At 39.3% G+C, this 18,295-nt stretch overlaps 1 protein-coding gene across 1 annotated transcript in view; it reads left to right on the top strand.

The window, feature by feature from the left end:
* BRWD1 (bromodomain and WD repeat domain containing 1) overlaps positions 1–18,295 on the top strand; it is a 127,657-nt gene that overhangs the window by 34,412 nt on the left and 74,950 nt on the right. The window contains exons 9-15 of the mRNA XM_058732021.1: positions 5,976–6,076; positions 7,663–7,733; positions 9,517–9,617; positions 10,613–10,653; positions 11,494–11,592; positions 14,917–15,067; positions 15,323–15,457. Of these exons, the coding sequence (XP_058588004.1) occupies positions 5,976–6,076; positions 7,663–7,733; positions 9,517–9,617; positions 10,613–10,653; positions 11,494–11,592; positions 14,917–15,067; positions 15,323–15,457 (699 nt within the window). The remainder of the gene's footprint in view (positions 1–5,975; positions 6,077–7,662; positions 7,734–9,516; positions 9,618–10,612; positions 10,654–11,493; positions 11,593–14,916; positions 15,068–15,322; positions 15,458–18,295) is intronic.

Here is an 18,295-nt window from a genome sequence, read left to right as displayed (position 1 = left end):
CTGAAGCAGGATCCAGGCTCTGAGCTGTCAGCAGAGAGCCTGATGGGCTCGAACCCACAAACTGTGAGATCATGACCTGAGCCAAAGTCAGATGTTTACCCGACTCACCCACCCAGGTGCCCCAAGCAATATACTTTTAAATAACCCATGTGTCAAAGGAGAAACCACAATAAGAATTTGGGAATACTTAACTAATTATTAATGAAAATATTAGGTTCTTATCTATCATGGAATGTAGAATTCGATAGCCAGCCACCAAGATGGTGCTTGGTGATTTTTGCCTCCCTGGACTCATGCCCCTCCATAAATCCCCATGTCGAATAGCGTGGACATGTCTTTTTTCTTTTCTTTAAGTTTATTTATTTTGAGAGAGACTGGAAGAGTGTGAGCAGGGGAGGGGCAGAGAGAGAAGGGGAGAGAGAGACTCCCAAGCAGGCTCTGCACTCAGCACAGAACCTGATGTGGGGCTCGAGCTTACAACCATGAGATCATGACCTGAGCTGAAATCAAGAGTTGGATGCTTAACCGACTGAGCCACCCAGGCGCCCTGGGTTGACCTTACTCTCTTGACTCACGTATCTTGAGGGAGGTCAGCTGTCGTTTGGATAGGATACTCACAACCTTAAGGACAGGTCTTCATGGCAAACACCTGAAGTCTCCTGCCAGAGGCAAGGGAGTCTGCCCTTTCGGAAGCTGGTCGGACATCTCCTGCAGCCTCGTGAGACCCTGAGCTGGAACCACCTAGCTAAGCTTCTCTGAATTCTTGACCCTTAAGAGACTGGGAGATAATATATATTGATTTTGGTAGCTACGTTTTGGGGTAATTAGTTACATGGCATTGGATTACTAATACACAGCTGAAGCTGTGCAGAAAGGGAAATTTATAACTCTCAATGCATATATTTTAAAAAGGGGAAATTCAGTGATCCACTGTATTTCTCAGGAAGTTAGAAAAATAACAGGAAACCATAGAGGATGAGTTAGGGAGATAAGTACAAAAATTAAGGATAGAAAACATAAGCATAACAGGATCAGCAAAGCCAAAAGTTCTTTGAAAGACTGAAAATGTTGGTATAAGATTGAGGAAGGAAGAAAAAAAACGTCAAAAGTAACCATTATCAGCTTTAAGGGGGCATCTCTATAGACTCTTCAGACATTAAAAAGAGGATATCTTAAATGACCATATGAGAAATTTGAAAATAAAGATGCAACAGGTAAATACTCAGAAAAACACTTATGAAGACTGGCACAGAGAAGAAGAAAATCTGAATAGACCTGTAACTATAAATGCATTGACTCTACAGTGAAATTTCCTTATTTTCCTGTTAGTGTTTCTGTTAAAAAAAGTTTAACCTGAATCTCATGAGGAAGTAATCAAATTCAAATTAAGAAACAGTCTGTGAAGTAAATCCATATCCTTCAAACATTTAGTTTCAACAAAGGCTAAGTCAATAAGTAAATAAAGTTACAAGGAAACTAAGAAAATAGTACAAGTATAAATGTGATATGTGAGCCTTGATATGGATCCTGGCTTTAGGAGTCAAGAAAATCTATAAAGCAGATTTGAGAAAAGAGGAGAAATTTCAGTATGAATTCTATATTACATAACAGTATTATATTTATAGTAAATTTCTTGAGTGTTGACACCTTTGTTGCATTTAAGGATTAGAAATTCAATATTCTTAGGAGACTCATGCTGAGGATCTTGGGCTGTAGTGTCATGATTCAGGTTCACATGGTTCACGTCTATCCACTTACAGCAAGAGACAAGTATGGCACCATATTACATGTATGCTGTACCAAGAGAATCCACTGCAAATGCTTTGACAGGTTACAGTTTGTCTTAGAAAATGATAGCTCTGGGACCAGATGGTGGTAATGGCTGCACTGCATGTGAAAGTAGTAAGTGCTGCTGAGTTACACATTTTAAAATGGCTCAAATGGTGAGTTTTATGTTGTGCAAATTCCCCCTTTCCATAAATCTGTCTAAAATGCACATGTAATAAACACACAGGAAAGATTTGCATTTTTGGCAGTATTTTAATAAGGGTCACTAGCTACCTTTGACGAATGCATTCTTTAAAAGTAACATAGGGGCGCCCGGGTGGCTCAGTCGGTTAAGCGGCCGACTTCGGCTCAGGTCATGAATTAGGGGTTTGTGAGTTCGAGCCCCGTGTCGGGCTCTGTGCTGACAGCTCAGAGCCGGGGTAGCCTGCTTCAGATTCTGTGTCTCCCTCTCTCTCTGCCCCTCCCCCCCCCCCCCCCCCCACTCACTCACTCACTCTCTCTCCTTCAAAAATAAACATTAAAAAAAAATAAAAAAAAAATAAAAGGAACATAGAGGCTCAGCATACATTAAACTTTGCCACCAGACAAGTTGTAGAAGTTGTGTTCCAGGCATATGTTATATACTGAATACTCAGAATTTGTAGATTTGGGGGCTCCTCGGTGGCTCAGTTGGTTAAGTGTCGGATTCTTGATTTTTGGCTTGGGTCATGATCTCGTGGTTCGTGAGTTCGAGCCCTGCCTTGGGCTCTGCGATGACAGTGCAGAGCCTGCTTGGGATTCTCTCTCTCTCTGCCTTTCTCTCTGCCCTTCCCCCTGCTCGCTCTCTCTCTCTCTCTCTCTCTCTCTCTCAAAATAAATAATAGACTTTATTAAAAAAAAATGTGTAGATTTCAGGAAAATGATTTTGACTTTGGAAGTAGCTACGCAAGATTGTAGTACAGAGTCATAAAGCTGCCAGGGACTTTGAGAAATCATACTTCTTATGTTTCCTTTATGCATAAGGATTTTCCTTGGAAAAATGAGACTCTTATTTTCAATATCCAGAGGTACATATTATGGTCATTGATGAGTAGCTTTGAGGATGATTAATGAAACATGGCTGTCAGTATATTGTATTTGAGGAATGTTGCTCTTACAAAAGGGAAAGCTTGAAAGGTTAAAAATATGCCTGTTGGGCATTAAAAAAAATCTTGTAAAAAGAAAACTCCAAAGCTGAGAGGACTCGCTGGTGAATTCTGTTAAAACTTACAGAATTGTTGAGAGCTTAGTAAACCAGATAAATACAGAACCTATGTCCTAAAACCAAAACTTGGCTATAAACCATCAATAACTAATTAGCAAATATAACAGAAGAACATAAATCACAATAGCAACAAAAGCCTTCATACACATAGGAGTAAACTTTACCAGGAAATTAGAAAACTCTTCATGAAGAGAGGTCTTAAAAAATAACGACAGCCTTGGCATTGGGTGGCGAGGGAATAGTCTGTTTTAGTGAAAATGTCTAGTATAGTATACTCCTGAATCAGAAGATTCAGTGCTGTAAAGATGTCATATCTCTCCAAATCATGGTATAAGGTTAGTGTGTTTATATTTGAAATCCCAGTTGCTTTGTTTTAATGGAATTTAGCGTGCCATCAAGTTCATTTAGGAGAGAAGATAAGCGCAAATAGCCCCCGCCTCCAACCTAACCCAAACAAACCTGGCAACTTTTGCCATGCTAGGTATTTAAAAATATTTTTGAAGTGTTACAGAGAGGATGGTATTGTGTCAAGCTAGGGACAGAGTTGTCAGTGAGATGAACTAGACAGCAACACCACTTGTGTACCTAAGACTTTGATTTAGTTAGAACATAGGAGACTTCAGGTGCAGTTACTTTTCTGTAGACATTCGGGTTTGGAATTCTTAAAATACCCTATGCAAAGTTACAGATTTTACTGTGATGTTTTAATTTTAATTATAAGAATATTCAGCTGTTAATATACCTTTAGTTATTACTTATTTAGTTATTTATTTATTTTATTTTATTTTATTTATTTTTTTTTTTTTTTAATTTTTTTTTTTTTTTCCAACGTTTATTTATTTTTGGGACAGAGAGAGACAGAGCATGAACGGGGGAGGGGCAGAGAGAGAGGGAGACACAGAATCGGAAACAGGCTCCAGGCTCCGAGCCGTCAGCCCAGAGCCCGACGCGGGGCTCGAACTCACAGACCGCGAGATCGTGACCTGGCTGAAGTCGGACGCTTAACCGACTGCGCCACCCAGGCGCCCCTATTTATTTATTTTAAAGTTCATTTATTTTTGACAGAGAGAGAGGCAGAGAATGAGCAGGGGAGAAGTAGAGAGAGATGGAGACACAGACTCCGAAGCAGGCTCCAGGCTCTGAGTTGTCAGCACAGAGCCTGACGCGGGGCTCGAACTCACAGGACGCGGGGCTCGAACTCACCGCGAGATCATGACCTGAGCTGAAGTCGGGTGTTCGGCCAACTGAGCCACCCAGGCGCCCCTAGTTATTACTTTTAATGAGATATTCCCCAAAACTCAGTTTTAGTCTGGCTTCTGGAACATACCTGCTTAGATGTAAATGATCACTTTCAACATTTTAAAAAACCCTTCCTTTTCTATACTTGAAGAGAAGGAACTTGGAAAAAGCTTCTTTGAAGAAGTCTTAGATTTTTTTTTTTTAATTTTTTTTTTTCAATGTTTTTTATTTATTTTTGGGACAGAGAGACACAGAGCATGAACGGGGGAGGGGCAGAGAGAGAGGGAGACACAGAATTGGAAACAGGCTCCAGGCTCCGAGCTGTCAGCACAGAGCCCGACGCGGGGCTCGAACTCACAGACGCGAGATCGTGACCTGGCTGAAGTCGGCCGCTTAACCGACTGCGCCACCCAGGTGCCCCAGAAGAAGTCTTAGATTCAAATCCTACCTCCCTTATAAAGTGTATAATCTTGGGAAAAATCATAAAACATAATAAACCGTATCTCTCTGGGATGTTATAATGATGAATAATTATGTGAGTAACCTAGAAAAATTGCTTCTCAACTCTTCTTTCCTGTTAATGTCTGTACTTTGTTTGCTAAACTCCTTTGTGTTGAATGCCTGGTGAGTCAGCAGGTGTGTTTCCTTCTGCATGGCTCTCCTCCCCGACCCTGGGGGGAAGGAAGGGACTACTTCCTTGCAGTGAAGGTTCTTGGATTTAACTGGGTTGATTCTTGGTGGTTTGTCTTATCTGTTTCTTTTCAGTAAATACTGTACACTGTTGTCTGACAAATTTTTGCATTTTACTTGAGAACAGCATTTACCTCTTGCCCTTACTGGGTCCAGATTCTCTAGCATTTAACCCATTTCCCCACCACTTCCACAAACGAACACATAGTCCTATAGATATTTCTGTTGCTGTCATATACCATAGTCCCTCTCACTTTTGTACTTTGGTTCATATTCTTTTGCCTGGTGTGTTTTTCTTGTTTTCTTCGTACCTTCCTTTCCATCTTTGAAGCCTTATTGGATGTCTCTGGTCCAAATTGATCTTACGTTATCTAGCTTGTTTGTGTAGCACAGTTGAACGCCCAGTTCTGAAGTTAACAGTATAATTGTTGTGTTTCCTTAGAATACTTTCATAGTTTTGTTTTTTAAATATTTGGATAATTGATCCACTTGGAATTTATCCTGGTCTATAGTTTGAAGAATAGCTTCCAGATTGCTCTACGATTGGTAAATCATTTATGCTTTGATCCATCGTTTCCCCAACTGTTTTGAGACAACCCTTTATCTTAACTCTTCTATTGAGGGCCATTTTGGAGTTGATAATTTCTTTTTCCATTGATCATTCTGACCCTGTACCTATCATGCCCCATAGTTTTAATTATTGAGGCTTTGTGATAAGCTTTCATATTGGTAGGACCAACTCTTCACGCTCTTCACTTTCTCTTTGCAAAAGTTTTTCTCTTTATTCTTGTTTGTTAGTTTTGACAGTAATCTTTTATTGAGATTGCATGACATTTACAAATGAGAGATAGACCTTATTTTTGTAGGTTATGATTTTTCACTATACTGTCACCTGTATTTTGCAATGGTTATGTTTTACTTAAATTTGTGAGTTGAAATTAACTTTGAAAAACCATTAAACTATGACTTTAGTAGGCACTTAGGAAACTGAATTGTATGTGTTGTTCTTTTTCAGTTTAGCCCAATGGCCAAAGGCTCCCAAAGATACATGGTCTCTACTGGTGCTGATGGGACAGTTTGTTTCTGGCAGTGGGATTTACAATCCCTGAAATTCAGGTAGGTGGCTCTAATAGTGTAATAAGTTTTCTTTTCAACTTTTTTTTTTAACGTTTATTCATTTTTGAGAGAGAGAGTGCGCGTGTGTGCGCAAGTGCGGGGGAGAGAAACACACACACACACACACACACACACACACACACACACACACACACACATTCCGAAGCAGGCTCCGAGCCATCAGCACAGAGCCTGATGCGGGGCTCGAACCCACGAATTGTGAGATCAGGACCTGAGCTGAAGTCGGACGCTCAACAGACTGAGCCACCCAGGTGTCCCAAGTTTTCTTTTTCTTTTTTTTTTTAAAAAATTTTTTTTTCAACGCTTTTTTATTTATTTTTGGGACAGAGAGAGACAGAGTATGAATGGGGGAGGGGCAGAGAGAGAGGGAGACACAGAATCGGAAACAGGCTCCAGGCTCCGAGCCATCAGCCCAGAGCCTGACGCGGGGCTCGAACTCACGGACCGCGAGATCGTGACCTGGCTGAAGTCGGACGCTTAACCGACTGCGCCACCCAGGCGCCCCCCCAAGTTTTCTTTTTCTAATGTTACAGTTTAGTCTAATGAGATGAAATCTGATTATAAAGTGAAGTTGTGTATTGTGGTTGCCTTTTTACTTTTTACTATTTACAGCATTAGTGCCTTATTGACTGTTTACTGTTTGCAATGTACTGTTTGGATGGTTGGATAGATAAAAGAATCATGTTCTTCTATCTTAGAGGGCACATTCTATGGGGGAAAAAAGTGAGATCATATGCGAAACATCTTGAAAAATGTTAGAAGTGTATAATTGGACGTGTAGTCAGAAATTTAGGCAGGATTACTTAAGAGTCAGAAGATCTGTGCTGTCCAGGACAGTACCCGCCAGCCGCATATGACTGGTGAGCACTTCATGTGTGTCTGGTGCAGTCGAGGAGCTGAATTATTAATTTCAGTTTAAAACCTGATACTTGATTCAGGTATTATAAAACCTTTAAGCGTATTTCAAACAACTTGAGTATGTGAATTAAGGTTTTATGAAATCTGAATACAGATCCGGTGTCTTTGGTGAAGAGATACAGTATGTGTGCCGTATGTTCTGGAAGATTTCAGAGATGTGATATGAACAGAATCTAAAGTTCTCATTAATGTTTTTATTAATATCGATGTGATATTTTGGATATATTGGGTTAAATTAAAGAAAACTAATCTTTTTACATTTAACGTGGCTCCGATAAAAATGCAAAGTTACACCTGGGGCTTGCACTGTTTCTGCCGAGTGGCGCTGTCCCCTGGTGGTTGTGTTCCCCGTCCTACAGCCTTGATGGCGGGTTCACTTGCATTCTGGGTTTTAGTCCCCTCAGCTACAAGACTGGGGCTGGTAGGTCTGCTCTTGCTGTGTGGTAGCGTTCTTGTGAACATAGGGATTGAACAGTCTTCCAGAACCCATCCAGCTGTAATATTATATGCAGAGATACTTGACATACTGTGAGGTGCTTCATAAATAAGGTCATACTATTTAAATGTGCTAGATTCAAACCAGTATTCTGAATCCTGTTAATGTGTTAAACTAATGAGTTCTAAAACGACATCTTCTTCTTTTCAAGTCCACGTCCCTTGAAGTTCACGGAGAAGCCTAGACCAGGTGTTCAGATGCTTTGTTCTTCTTTTAGTGTTGGTAAGATAACTTTAGTCATTCTTTTTTTCTTAGTTTTATTTTAGCCTTTATTGAATGGCCACAGTATTGCTTAGAGCCTTTCTCAGATGGATAGTAGATGACTTAGGTTTAATCTATGATGTTTATTTAATTAACTTTTTTCTTGTCTTTCACTGTCCCATTCTGCCACTCTCTGATTTTTTTTTTTTTTTAACGTTTATTGATTTTTGAGACAGAGAGAGACAGAGCATGAATGGGGGAGGGTCAGAGAGAGGGAGACACAGAATCTGAAACAGGCTCCAGGCTCTGAGCTGTCAGCACTGAGCCCGACGCGGGGCTCGAACTCACAGTCTGCGAGATCGTGACCTGAGCCAAAGTCGGCTGCTTAACCGACTGAGCCACCCAGGCGCCCCTGCCACTCGCTGATTTTTAATGGCCATCAGAGTCTGTGATAGACGAGCTGGCAGAAGGAGGCTTAAGGCATCCATGTGTCCGTGGTGAGATACACCAAAACTGATTCTCTTTAACAGGCTGCACTGTGTACTTTGATAGTTTGAATTTGTTTTCCACACATCCTGGTTAAATCATTTCCGCATTTTCTTTTCGTACACAGTGAACTTGGGTAGTAGTTTTTCTTTTTAGGCAACGTCAAAGACTTCCCCCAATGAGTCTGGAAACTTGAATGAGTGAACTTGTATTCTGAAGCGAGGTGTGGGTATGTGAGGTTCTTTTGAAAGCAGAGCCCCTTTTGTCAGTCATCTTTAGACTAGTAGCACATAGGGTCATTGCCCAGAGTTTGTAAGGCAGTGGGAGATAGTGAATATTTCCGGGTTGAATTACTTTTTAAATTAAAGTCCAATCTGATTTATGTGTTTTTTGTTTTGTTTTGTTTTGTTTTCAACACCACCAAACAATTCTGTATCTAGCACCAGCTGGGTGTCCTACAGTTCGTTCAGTACCGTTCTGACACTATCTACCTAAAGAATAGTGTGAGATCCCACGGGTGAAGAGCTCAGTCCTATAAGACTCCCCCTGTCCCAGATCATGTTGTCACCTGTGCTCAGACTCATGGGCTAAAGATCGGAGGTTCCTGCAACACCCTCCTTGGGTCTGATTATTCTGCTAGAACAGCTCACAGAACCCAAACATTTTACTTACTAGATTTCCAGCTTATTATAACAGGATATAATTCAGGAACAGCCAAATGGAAGAGACACAGAGGATAAAGTGTGTGGGATGGGGCACTCTCTAGGCATGCCACATGTCCCCAAATCTTCACGTGTTCACCAACCTGGAAGCTTTCTGAACTCTTTGCTTTTGGGTTTTTATGGAGGCTCTATTACATAGGTACAGTTGATTAAATCATTTGTGATCGATTCAACTCCCTCTCCCCCCCACTTCTCGGAGGTCAGGGGAGCCCTCTGATCACACGGTTGGTACTTCTGGCAGTCAGCACCCCCATTAATGTGAACTTTGTTAATGTGAGCTCTGGTGTGGTTGAAATGGGTTTGTTATGAATATCAAGATACTTTTATCAGTGTTGTCACTTAGGAAATTCCAAGGGTTTTAGGAGCTCTGTTCAGAAATAGGGATGAAGACCCAGTATGTATTTTTTATTATAAATTGCAACATCGCTCTGCATTATATTAATTTTAAAGTCTTTATGTAATGAGTTATAAAATGGATCTATTGAGATAAACTTAGTTTTGGAATAAGAGATTTTGCTTAATTTGATACAGAGATTTGGTTTGTTTGGATATTTGTTACAAACCCAAGTTTTTTAACCTTGACGTTTTTATTGCAGGTGGTATGTTTTTAGCCACAGGTAGTACTGATCATGTAATCAGAATGTATTTTTTGGGTTTTGAAGCACCTGAAAAAATCGCGGAACTTGAAAGCCACACGGTAAGTGCTCATGTTATAAAATTCTGTAGATTAATTGTTAATATTCCTTTAAAAAAATTTTTTTTAACATTTATTTATTTTTGAGACAGAGAGAGAGCATGAACAGGGGAGGGTCAGAGAGAGAGGGAGACACAGAATCTGAAACAGGCTCCAGGTTCTGAGCTGTCAGCACAGAGCCTGACGTGGGGCTTGAACCCACGAACTGCAAGATCATGATGTGAGCTGAAGTCGGACGCTTAGCCGACTGAGCCACCCAGGCGCCCCAATTGTTAATATTCCTGTTGGTACATGGTCAAATATTGCTAACGAAATTGTTCTTGATTTTAATTTTAGATATAGGAGGGATTGCATGTATAAAGGTGAAGGATATTATTGACAAGTATGTGACAGTGCTAATATTTTGTGGTGGTTATTTCAGCTTTAAGTGACAGTTTGGGTGGGGTTAGTTTCAAGGGGACTACTCCTCTTAATCACACTAATTAAATCAGAATGCTCTTTTATTAATGTATAGTAAGATAGATAGCTCTCAGGATTCTAGAATACTGGTCAGTGGTCAGGTTATCTTTTTTTCCTGTAGGAAGTTCTGTGAAGTTATTTGATAAACAGATCCAGATTACTTTAAAGGGAAAAACATTTTGAACCTAAATAATCATCAAAGTGAATAGGAGTTGTTTTCAGCTGTTAAAACCTTTATGTTTTGATCACTTTCCACATGTGAATTCTTACACAGATGTAATTCATCGTAAATACAGTTTTAAATTTAGAATGAAGTCTTCTTTTTTTAATAGTCTCGTTAGATTCACGTTAGGTTTTTGCACCTAAATGTAAGATACGTGTTTGAGTGATGAAGCTAAGCAGCACAGATTCTCGTTCTTGTGCTAAACCAGATGTGTTTTTAGCTCTAAAATGGAGGGTTTTTTTTTTTTTTGCTTTGTTTACAAATAAGAGGGTTGATCACTTTTCTGTTTGTTTTGTGCCCCCCTCCCCCCCTTTAGGATAAAGTTGATAGCATCCAATTTTGTAACAATGGTGATCGGTGAGTAAGGGTTTTTGTGTTTGTGAGTGGGTTTTTAGGCAAACATACTGTGCTGCATAGTAGTGCAGCTAATACATTGCCTTGCAAATTGCAGGTACTTAGTAGTAATTGTATGAATTGAATGAAATGTGTCTTTGGGGGCCGGGGAGGGACACATTAAATGCAAGTGTTTAGAATTGTAGCTTCTACCAGCTCCTATGACCAAAAGTAGCTTTCCTTAACTCACTATTGGCTAAATGTTTGATTTGCAGGAAAATTAGATGTAAAGATAATAAAATTCCTGATGTTTGAGTAGTTAAAAAAAATCTCTTCTAATCAACCACTGTGATGTGTCATGTGACAGAATTGTCACTTAAATTATATACTCTCTTATGGTCCCAAGTGTCTTTCAGGTGCCTTTCCTAAACTGCAGTTTTTAATACTTTCTCTTGTTAAAAGATTGACGTATTTTTACATAGTGGCCAACGTGAATTAGCTTGAGTGTAAAGATGCTAAAATGGAGCTTTTGCTCTTACTGATTTTCCCACACACACACCTTTAATTCTTCCTAGTTATTTTTCCTTGTCCAGGTACTTCTTGCACATTGTCTCCTCAAAACTCCATCTATTTGACAAGCTATTGAATGGGTTTGAGATGTGCATTAACTCCATAGGGCCAGGCAAATTACAGCAAACCAATTTTTCCCATTCAGATAAGCTCTGAATCCCTGTCTTTGAGATAACACCTCTGCATTTACTTGCAGTCAGAATAGCTACATTAAAAGTGTTCTGGCTTGTGATTTTATCTGTAGTTCTTAGTGGCATGTTTGTGAGCATAAGATCTTTTTCTGAATATTTTAAGGTTCTTAAGTGGTAGCAGAGACGGAACAGCACGGATTTGGAGATTCGAGCAGTTGGAATGGAGAAGCATATTATTGGATATGGCGACCAGAGTCTCAGGGTAAGTGGAAGCAGGTGCATTGTAATTACTTGGTCCTTCTCTCCCTGGTGGTTGACTGCTGTGTTCAGGGGATTGGAGCCACTTCCTGTTAGGAAGAGCAGTGATCTACATGAATGGCTACTTCCTGCATATCTGATAGATACATAACATATGTAAATCTCATTTTTCCCAAAGAATTGATCCTTATATTTATGTTTCTAGTACACTGCCTGCTGTAGGGTAGCCATGTCAAAGGTTTTATCAGTTTTTCTGAGACATGTTTCACATTTAGTCTTTTGGAAATCCTCATGTCTGCTTTATTTTTAGGAATTGTAGGGGAAATTAACTCATTCTCTGCTGTGTCTCAAACAGTTCTAATTTGGTTTCAAAATAAATGAGATATTAACATTTTTGTGAAATGATCTGTGGTAGGGAATGGAAGCAAGATGTACTGGAAATCTGATAATCCTTGTTCACAAACAAATCACGCCATTACCATGATTGAAAAATGATCCGTCTGGATACTCAAAAGCACCTTAGTGTGGGAGTGAATACTGTTAGTCCTTGATTGGTTGAAATAGTGAAGGTTATTTCACTATTAAGAGGATAATTTGAAATCACACTCACCTATGAAAAATTATTTTATTAAACAAAATACGAACATCGATGTAAAAACTTCAATACAGAAAGTTTTACTGAGACAGAAAACTGCTCAGTTTTCTTGTTGCCTTGGAGAGCACTTTGCCTGAAATCCCCCCCATGGTGGGAATTGTCTTTTCTCATTTAAAGTTTTACCTCTTTCCAGTCTTGAAAAACAGAGTTTTCTGTATGTAAGAATTAATGGGTATATTCGTTTTAGTGTTCTAATCTTGGGTGATCAACTTGGTGAAGGACAAAATGTCTGTTGGTTCAAAGCTATTAACAGGTGAATGCCTTTTAGTTTAAAGTGAAGCATGGATGGGGAGCCTGGGTGGCTCGGTTGAGCGTCCCATTCTTGGTTTCTGCTCAGGTCCTGATCTCACGGTTCATGGGATCAAGCTTGGCATCAGGCTCTGTGCTGACAGCGCAGAGCCTGCTTGGGATTCTCTCTTTTCCTCTCTCTCTGCCTCTCCCCCCCCCCCCCCTTAAAATAAATAAATAAACTTAAAAAATAAAGTGAAGCATGGAGTCTTTGCCTTTACTCCATTTTGCCTCTTATGTTACACTTTTCCCTAACCAATCTAGTTAGGATTATTCTCTTGTCTGTGTTCCATTGTGCTTATATAGAGAGATACTATGGGATACTTCTTCCATATTCTTATGGTGGTTTTCTTTAATTACAATGTATGTTTGTGGCACAAGAACAGACACTCAGATCATTGGAACAGAATAGAGAACCCAGAAATAGACCCACAAAGGTATGGCCGACTAAGCGTTGACAAAGTAGGAAAGAATATCCAATGGAATAAAGACAGCCTCTTCAGCAAGTGGTGTTGGGAAAACTGGATAACGACATGCAGAACAGTGAACCTGGACCACTTTCTTACACCATACACAAAAAGAAACTCAAAATGGATGAAAGACCCAACTGTAAGACAGGAAGCCATCAGAATCCTTGAGGAGAAAGCAGGTAAAAACCTCTTTGACCTCGGCTGCAGCAACTTCTTACTCGTCTCCAGAGGCAAGGGAAACAAAAGCAAAAATGCACTACTGGGATCATCAAAGTAAAAAGCTTCTGCACAGCAAAGGAAACAGTCAGCAAAACTAAAAGGCAACCGACAGAATGGGAGAAGATATTTGCAAGTGCCATATAAGATAAAGGGTTAGTATCTAAAATTTATAAAGAACTTCTCCAACTCAACACCCAAAAGACAAATAATCCAGTGAAGAAATGGGTAGACGACACGAATAGACACTTCTCCAAAGAAGACATCCAGATGGCCATCCGACATATGAAAAAATGGTCAGCATCACTCATCATCAGGGAAATACAAATCAAAACCACAATGAGATACCACTTTATACCTGTCAGAATGGCTAACATGAACAACTCAGGCACAACAGATGTTGGCGAGGATGTGGAGAAAGAGGATCTCTTTTGCACTGCTGGTGGGAATGCAAGCTGGTGCAGCCACTCTGGAAAACAGTATGGAAGTTCCTCAAAAAGCTAAAAAAAGAACTACCCTACGACCCAGCAATTGCACTACTAGGCATTTATCCAAGCGATACAGGTGTGCTGTTTCAAAGGGACACATGCACCCCCATGTTTAGAGCAGCACTATTGACAGTAGCCGAAGTATGGAAAGAGCCCAAATGTCCATCGATGGATGAATGGATAAAGAAGATGTGGTGTATATATACAATGGAGTATTACTTGGCAATCAAAAAGGATGAAACCTTGCCATTTGCAACTACGTGGATGGAACTGGAGGGTATTCTGCTAAGTGAAATTAGAGAAAGATAAACATATGACTTCACTCATGAGGACTTTAAGAGACAAAACAGATGAGCACAAGGGAACGGAAGCAAAAATAATATAAAAACAGAGGGGTACAAAACATAAGAGACTCTTAAATATGGAGAACAAACTGAGGGTTGCTGGAGGGGTTGTGGGAGGGGCGGTGGGCTAAATGGGTAAGGGGAATTAAGGAGTCTACCCTTGAAATCATTGTTGCACTATATGCTAACTAATTTGGATGTAAATGAAAAAAAAAAACTAAAAAAAATGTTATAATTTCTTGGGATGTATTCTCTGATTTCAAACGCAGCTAGGCCTTACCCTATCTCTGTGTATTACGAGTATATTTTACAGAGAGACTTTGCATGTTATGTTCATAAAGGCTGCAAATCATTGCAGGTGTTTGTGTCCAGGCCTTTCTTGCCAAGAGAGCCTGTAGGAACCGCCTGTAGGGCACTGTAAAGGCATGAGTACAGTTTTATGTACAGTTCAACAGATTGAATATCTGTATGTCAGGCACTTTTCTAGGTGCTGGGGATGTGAAGATGCTTTCCTTCTTTCTGTTTTCCTAAAATGTGTTGTCATCTTCTCTGGAGAGAGAAACAACTTTATTGCTGATAGGGCTTGATGTCAGGGGAAGGGAATAATAGAAAAGGGGGAGAGAGAAAAAGCTTTGCCTTTATGAGCAGTGGTGGTGTCCTAACATCTGCCTTCATTCAGACTCAACTGTTTCTAAATCATCCCCTCCCTGTCCCATTTTTGCCATAATCTGTTTATAGATAATCTGCTGTGGGTCAGATGTGTATCAGACATATGATGATGTATATACATGAACTAGATTACTTTTTGCTATTTTCGTATTGATTGTACCATTCAAATGAATTTACACATTGTGTGTTTTTTCATAGGGACTTATCTTTGGAAGAGGAAAGGTTTATGAAACCCAAAGTAACAATGATAGCTTGGAATCAGAATGATAGCATTGTTGTCACAGCCGTGAATGATCATGTCCTTAAAGTGTGGAATTCTTACACTGGACAGCTACTTCATAACTTACTGGTAAATAGTTTTTATACAATATAACAAATCAAGATTTTTTTTGAACTGTAATTTGATTTTTGAAGGTCTAAAATTAATACACAGTATGTTCCATTGGTATTATTAAATGAGTAGAAATTTGTGTTTATACTAATATATAAATCACTGTCATTAACACATTTTTAAAAGCCCTTACGTACTACGGCAATACGGGTTTTTAATTTGAAAGTTCAAGCTTGCGAACTCTCCCTAACTATATGATTTTGTTGAATAAAGGGACATGCTGATGAAGTCTTTGTCTTGGAGACGCATCCCTTTGATTCCAGAATTATGTTATCTGCAGGACACGATGGCAGCATATTTATATGGGATATTACAAAAGGCACCAAGATGAAACATTATTTTAATATGGTAAGCGAGGTGTATCTTCACGTATGCTTGCATTGCTTTCACGTGTCTGGATTGTGATGGTTGGCCAGAAACTGATCTGTGTGTTTCGGCAGTTTATATTTCTAGCAGTCAGGATACTTAAAGACTAATAAATATCCGACAGCCATATGTATTTACACTGTGTAACTGGGTCACATGAAGGAAAGATTTTCAAAAGCTATTAATTTAGCTCTCTATATGTGTGAATGTGTTTGAATTTGTTTAAATTGGCAAAGTTACGTTCATTGTATATAACTTTTTCACTAAATTTATTGAATACTTTGTAGTGAAAATAATAGTAAAGTCATCTAGGAAATCACAAACATTGTTGGGTTTTTCCAGCCTTTTTTCTTTTTGTGCATGGAATATTCTAAAGCCAAATTAGGATCCTATTACATATTTTTTAGAATTTCTCATCAACAACCACAAGATAGTTACCAAAACCAGCAAATTTAACATTGATAAAGTAGCATTATGTAATCCATATTCAAATTTTATCAGTTGACCTAGTAATGTCTTTTTAGTTATATTTTGCCCTTGAAACAGTGTTTACATAGTTCAGGATCATGAATTATATTAAGTGGCTGTATGTTTCTAGGTTTCTTTTTGTTTTTAAACTTTTTTTTTTAATGTTTATTTTTGAGAGACAGAGCATGAGTGGGGGAGGGACAGAGAGAGAGAGGGAGACACAGAATCCAAAGCAGGCTCCAGGCTCTGAGCTGTTAGCACAGAGCCCAGTGCGGGGCTGGAACTCATAAGCTGTGAAATCATGACCTGAGCCAAAGTTGGACGCTCAACTGACTGAGCCACCCAGGTGCCCCTATTTCTAGACTTCTTTATTCTTCAACAGTTCTCCCTTCTTTTTTTCTATTTCCCACGTTTTAACTTTTTTGATGAGTACAGGCAAGTAATGTTACAGAACATCTATTTTTTTGCCTGATGTTTCTTTATGATTTGATTCTGTTAATACTTCTTTTTGGTGGTGATAATTAAAAAAAGTTTTTGTTTTTTTTTTAACATTTATTCATTTTTGAGAGAGACAGAACGCAAGTCGGGAAGGGGCAGAGAGAGGAAGATACAGAATCCAAAGCAGGCTCTAGGCTCTGAGCTGTCAGCACAGAGCCCAACGCTGAGCTCGAACCCACAAACCGTGAGATCATGACCTGAGCCTAAGTCAGACACTCAACTGACTGAGCTGCTCAGGCGCCCCTTGGTGGTGATAATTTTAAATATTTGGTAAGGTGGTAGTTGCCAAGTTTCCCCACTATAAAATAGTTGTTTTTCCTCTTTGTAACTATTAAACTTATTTTTTCAGGAGGTATTTTGGGCCTCTGTAAATATCCTATTCCTCATTAAATTTTCACTTACAAACATTAGTATCCAGTGCTATTTTTTTTTTTAATATAACCAACATAACATTTATTGGATTAGGAGAAACCATGGCAAGTTACTACGTGATTTGGAACATGAAAATAAGTATTGTGAATCCCTGAACAGAAGTAATTAATTCACCAAATATCCGTTGCTCTTACCAGACTCTGAGTAACGTTAGCATGAACAAATGCATAAACGAGTCAGTAAACAGATGATGAACAGGCTGTGCTTTCCTCATTGTGAATAGTGAAAACTGGTTCAGTTGTTGAGGGTGAGTGAGGGCCCTTAGATCAGTAAGGCTGTCCGGGGTCCTGCAGGAATAGCCACACCATGAGTGATGGTGTTTTGTTTTTTACATTTATTTATTTTTGAGAGACAGAGACAGAGTGCGAGCAAGGGAGGGGTAGAGAGAGAGAGAGGGAGACACAGAATCTGAAGTAGGCTCCAGGCTCTGAGCTGTCAGCACAGAGCCCAATGCGGGGCTCGAACTCATGGACCGAGAGATCATGACCTGAGCCGAAGTCAGATGCTCAACCGACTGAGCCACCCTGGCGCCCCCGAGTGATGGTTTTTAATGGCATTATTCTTTCCATATTTATTAGTTGGCATTCTTGCATAGTTTTGTAGTCTTTTTTCATTTTACATAGAATGTTTTCCAAAATCTTAAATGTATTTAAAGAATTTGCAGTTGTATTTTTGACTCTAACTTCAGCCTTTCTCAGAAAGTTCCATATGTAGTGAACTTAACTGTTGTTGAGTGTTTAAGTGGTTTTTGAATATCTCGGTCCATGGCTGCTTATGTAGATCCGTGATTATTTCCTTAGGGTAAATTCTGAGGGAGTTATTGTGTAAAAGAGTTTCTGTGTTGTTAAGACTATTGACTGATACACATGTGAGATGTTTTATAAAATTACTGTACAATTCATATTGAGTTTCAGTTCAAATTGTAATTCATTTTGGAGGCAGTCTAGTAGCAGGGTAGATAGATGAGTGGTTCTTAGACCTTTGATTGAAGGCCATCTGAGTCCATGTGTTTTGTGTTTTTAACCTTAAAATTTTATTTCAGTATGTTTATTTTGGATAATTCTTAACAAACAGTTATATGCATTATTATATTTATTACCATAAAATGCACTTAAAAAACTCAAATAGTATGGTCAAATTGAACATGTGTTACTAGGCATCTCTGAAAATTACATCTCTGTGGGTTTGAATTATTGGAAAAATAAGTCTTTCCAGCAGTTTTTCTGTGGTCTTAAAATTTATAGGTGGCTCTATTTTCTTAATTATTCTTTAAAACTCATTAAGAACATTACTCCCTGAGGGGCATCTGGGTGGCTCAGTCGGTTGAGTGTCTGACTTTGGCTCGGGCCATGATCTCAGTTTGTGAGTTCGAGCCCCACGTCAGGCTCTGTGCTGACAGCTCAGAGCCTGGAGCCTGCTTCA

Source organism: Neofelis nebulosa, chromosome 5 (genome assembly GCF_028018385.1).
Source record: "Neofelis nebulosa isolate mNeoNeb1 chromosome 5, mNeoNeb1.pri, whole genome shotgun sequence".
In the NCBI taxonomy this organism is placed as follows: domain Eukaryota; kingdom Metazoa; phylum Chordata; class Mammalia; order Carnivora; family Felidae; genus Neofelis; species Neofelis nebulosa.
This window is presented reverse-complemented; position numbering and strand designations above follow the sequence as displayed.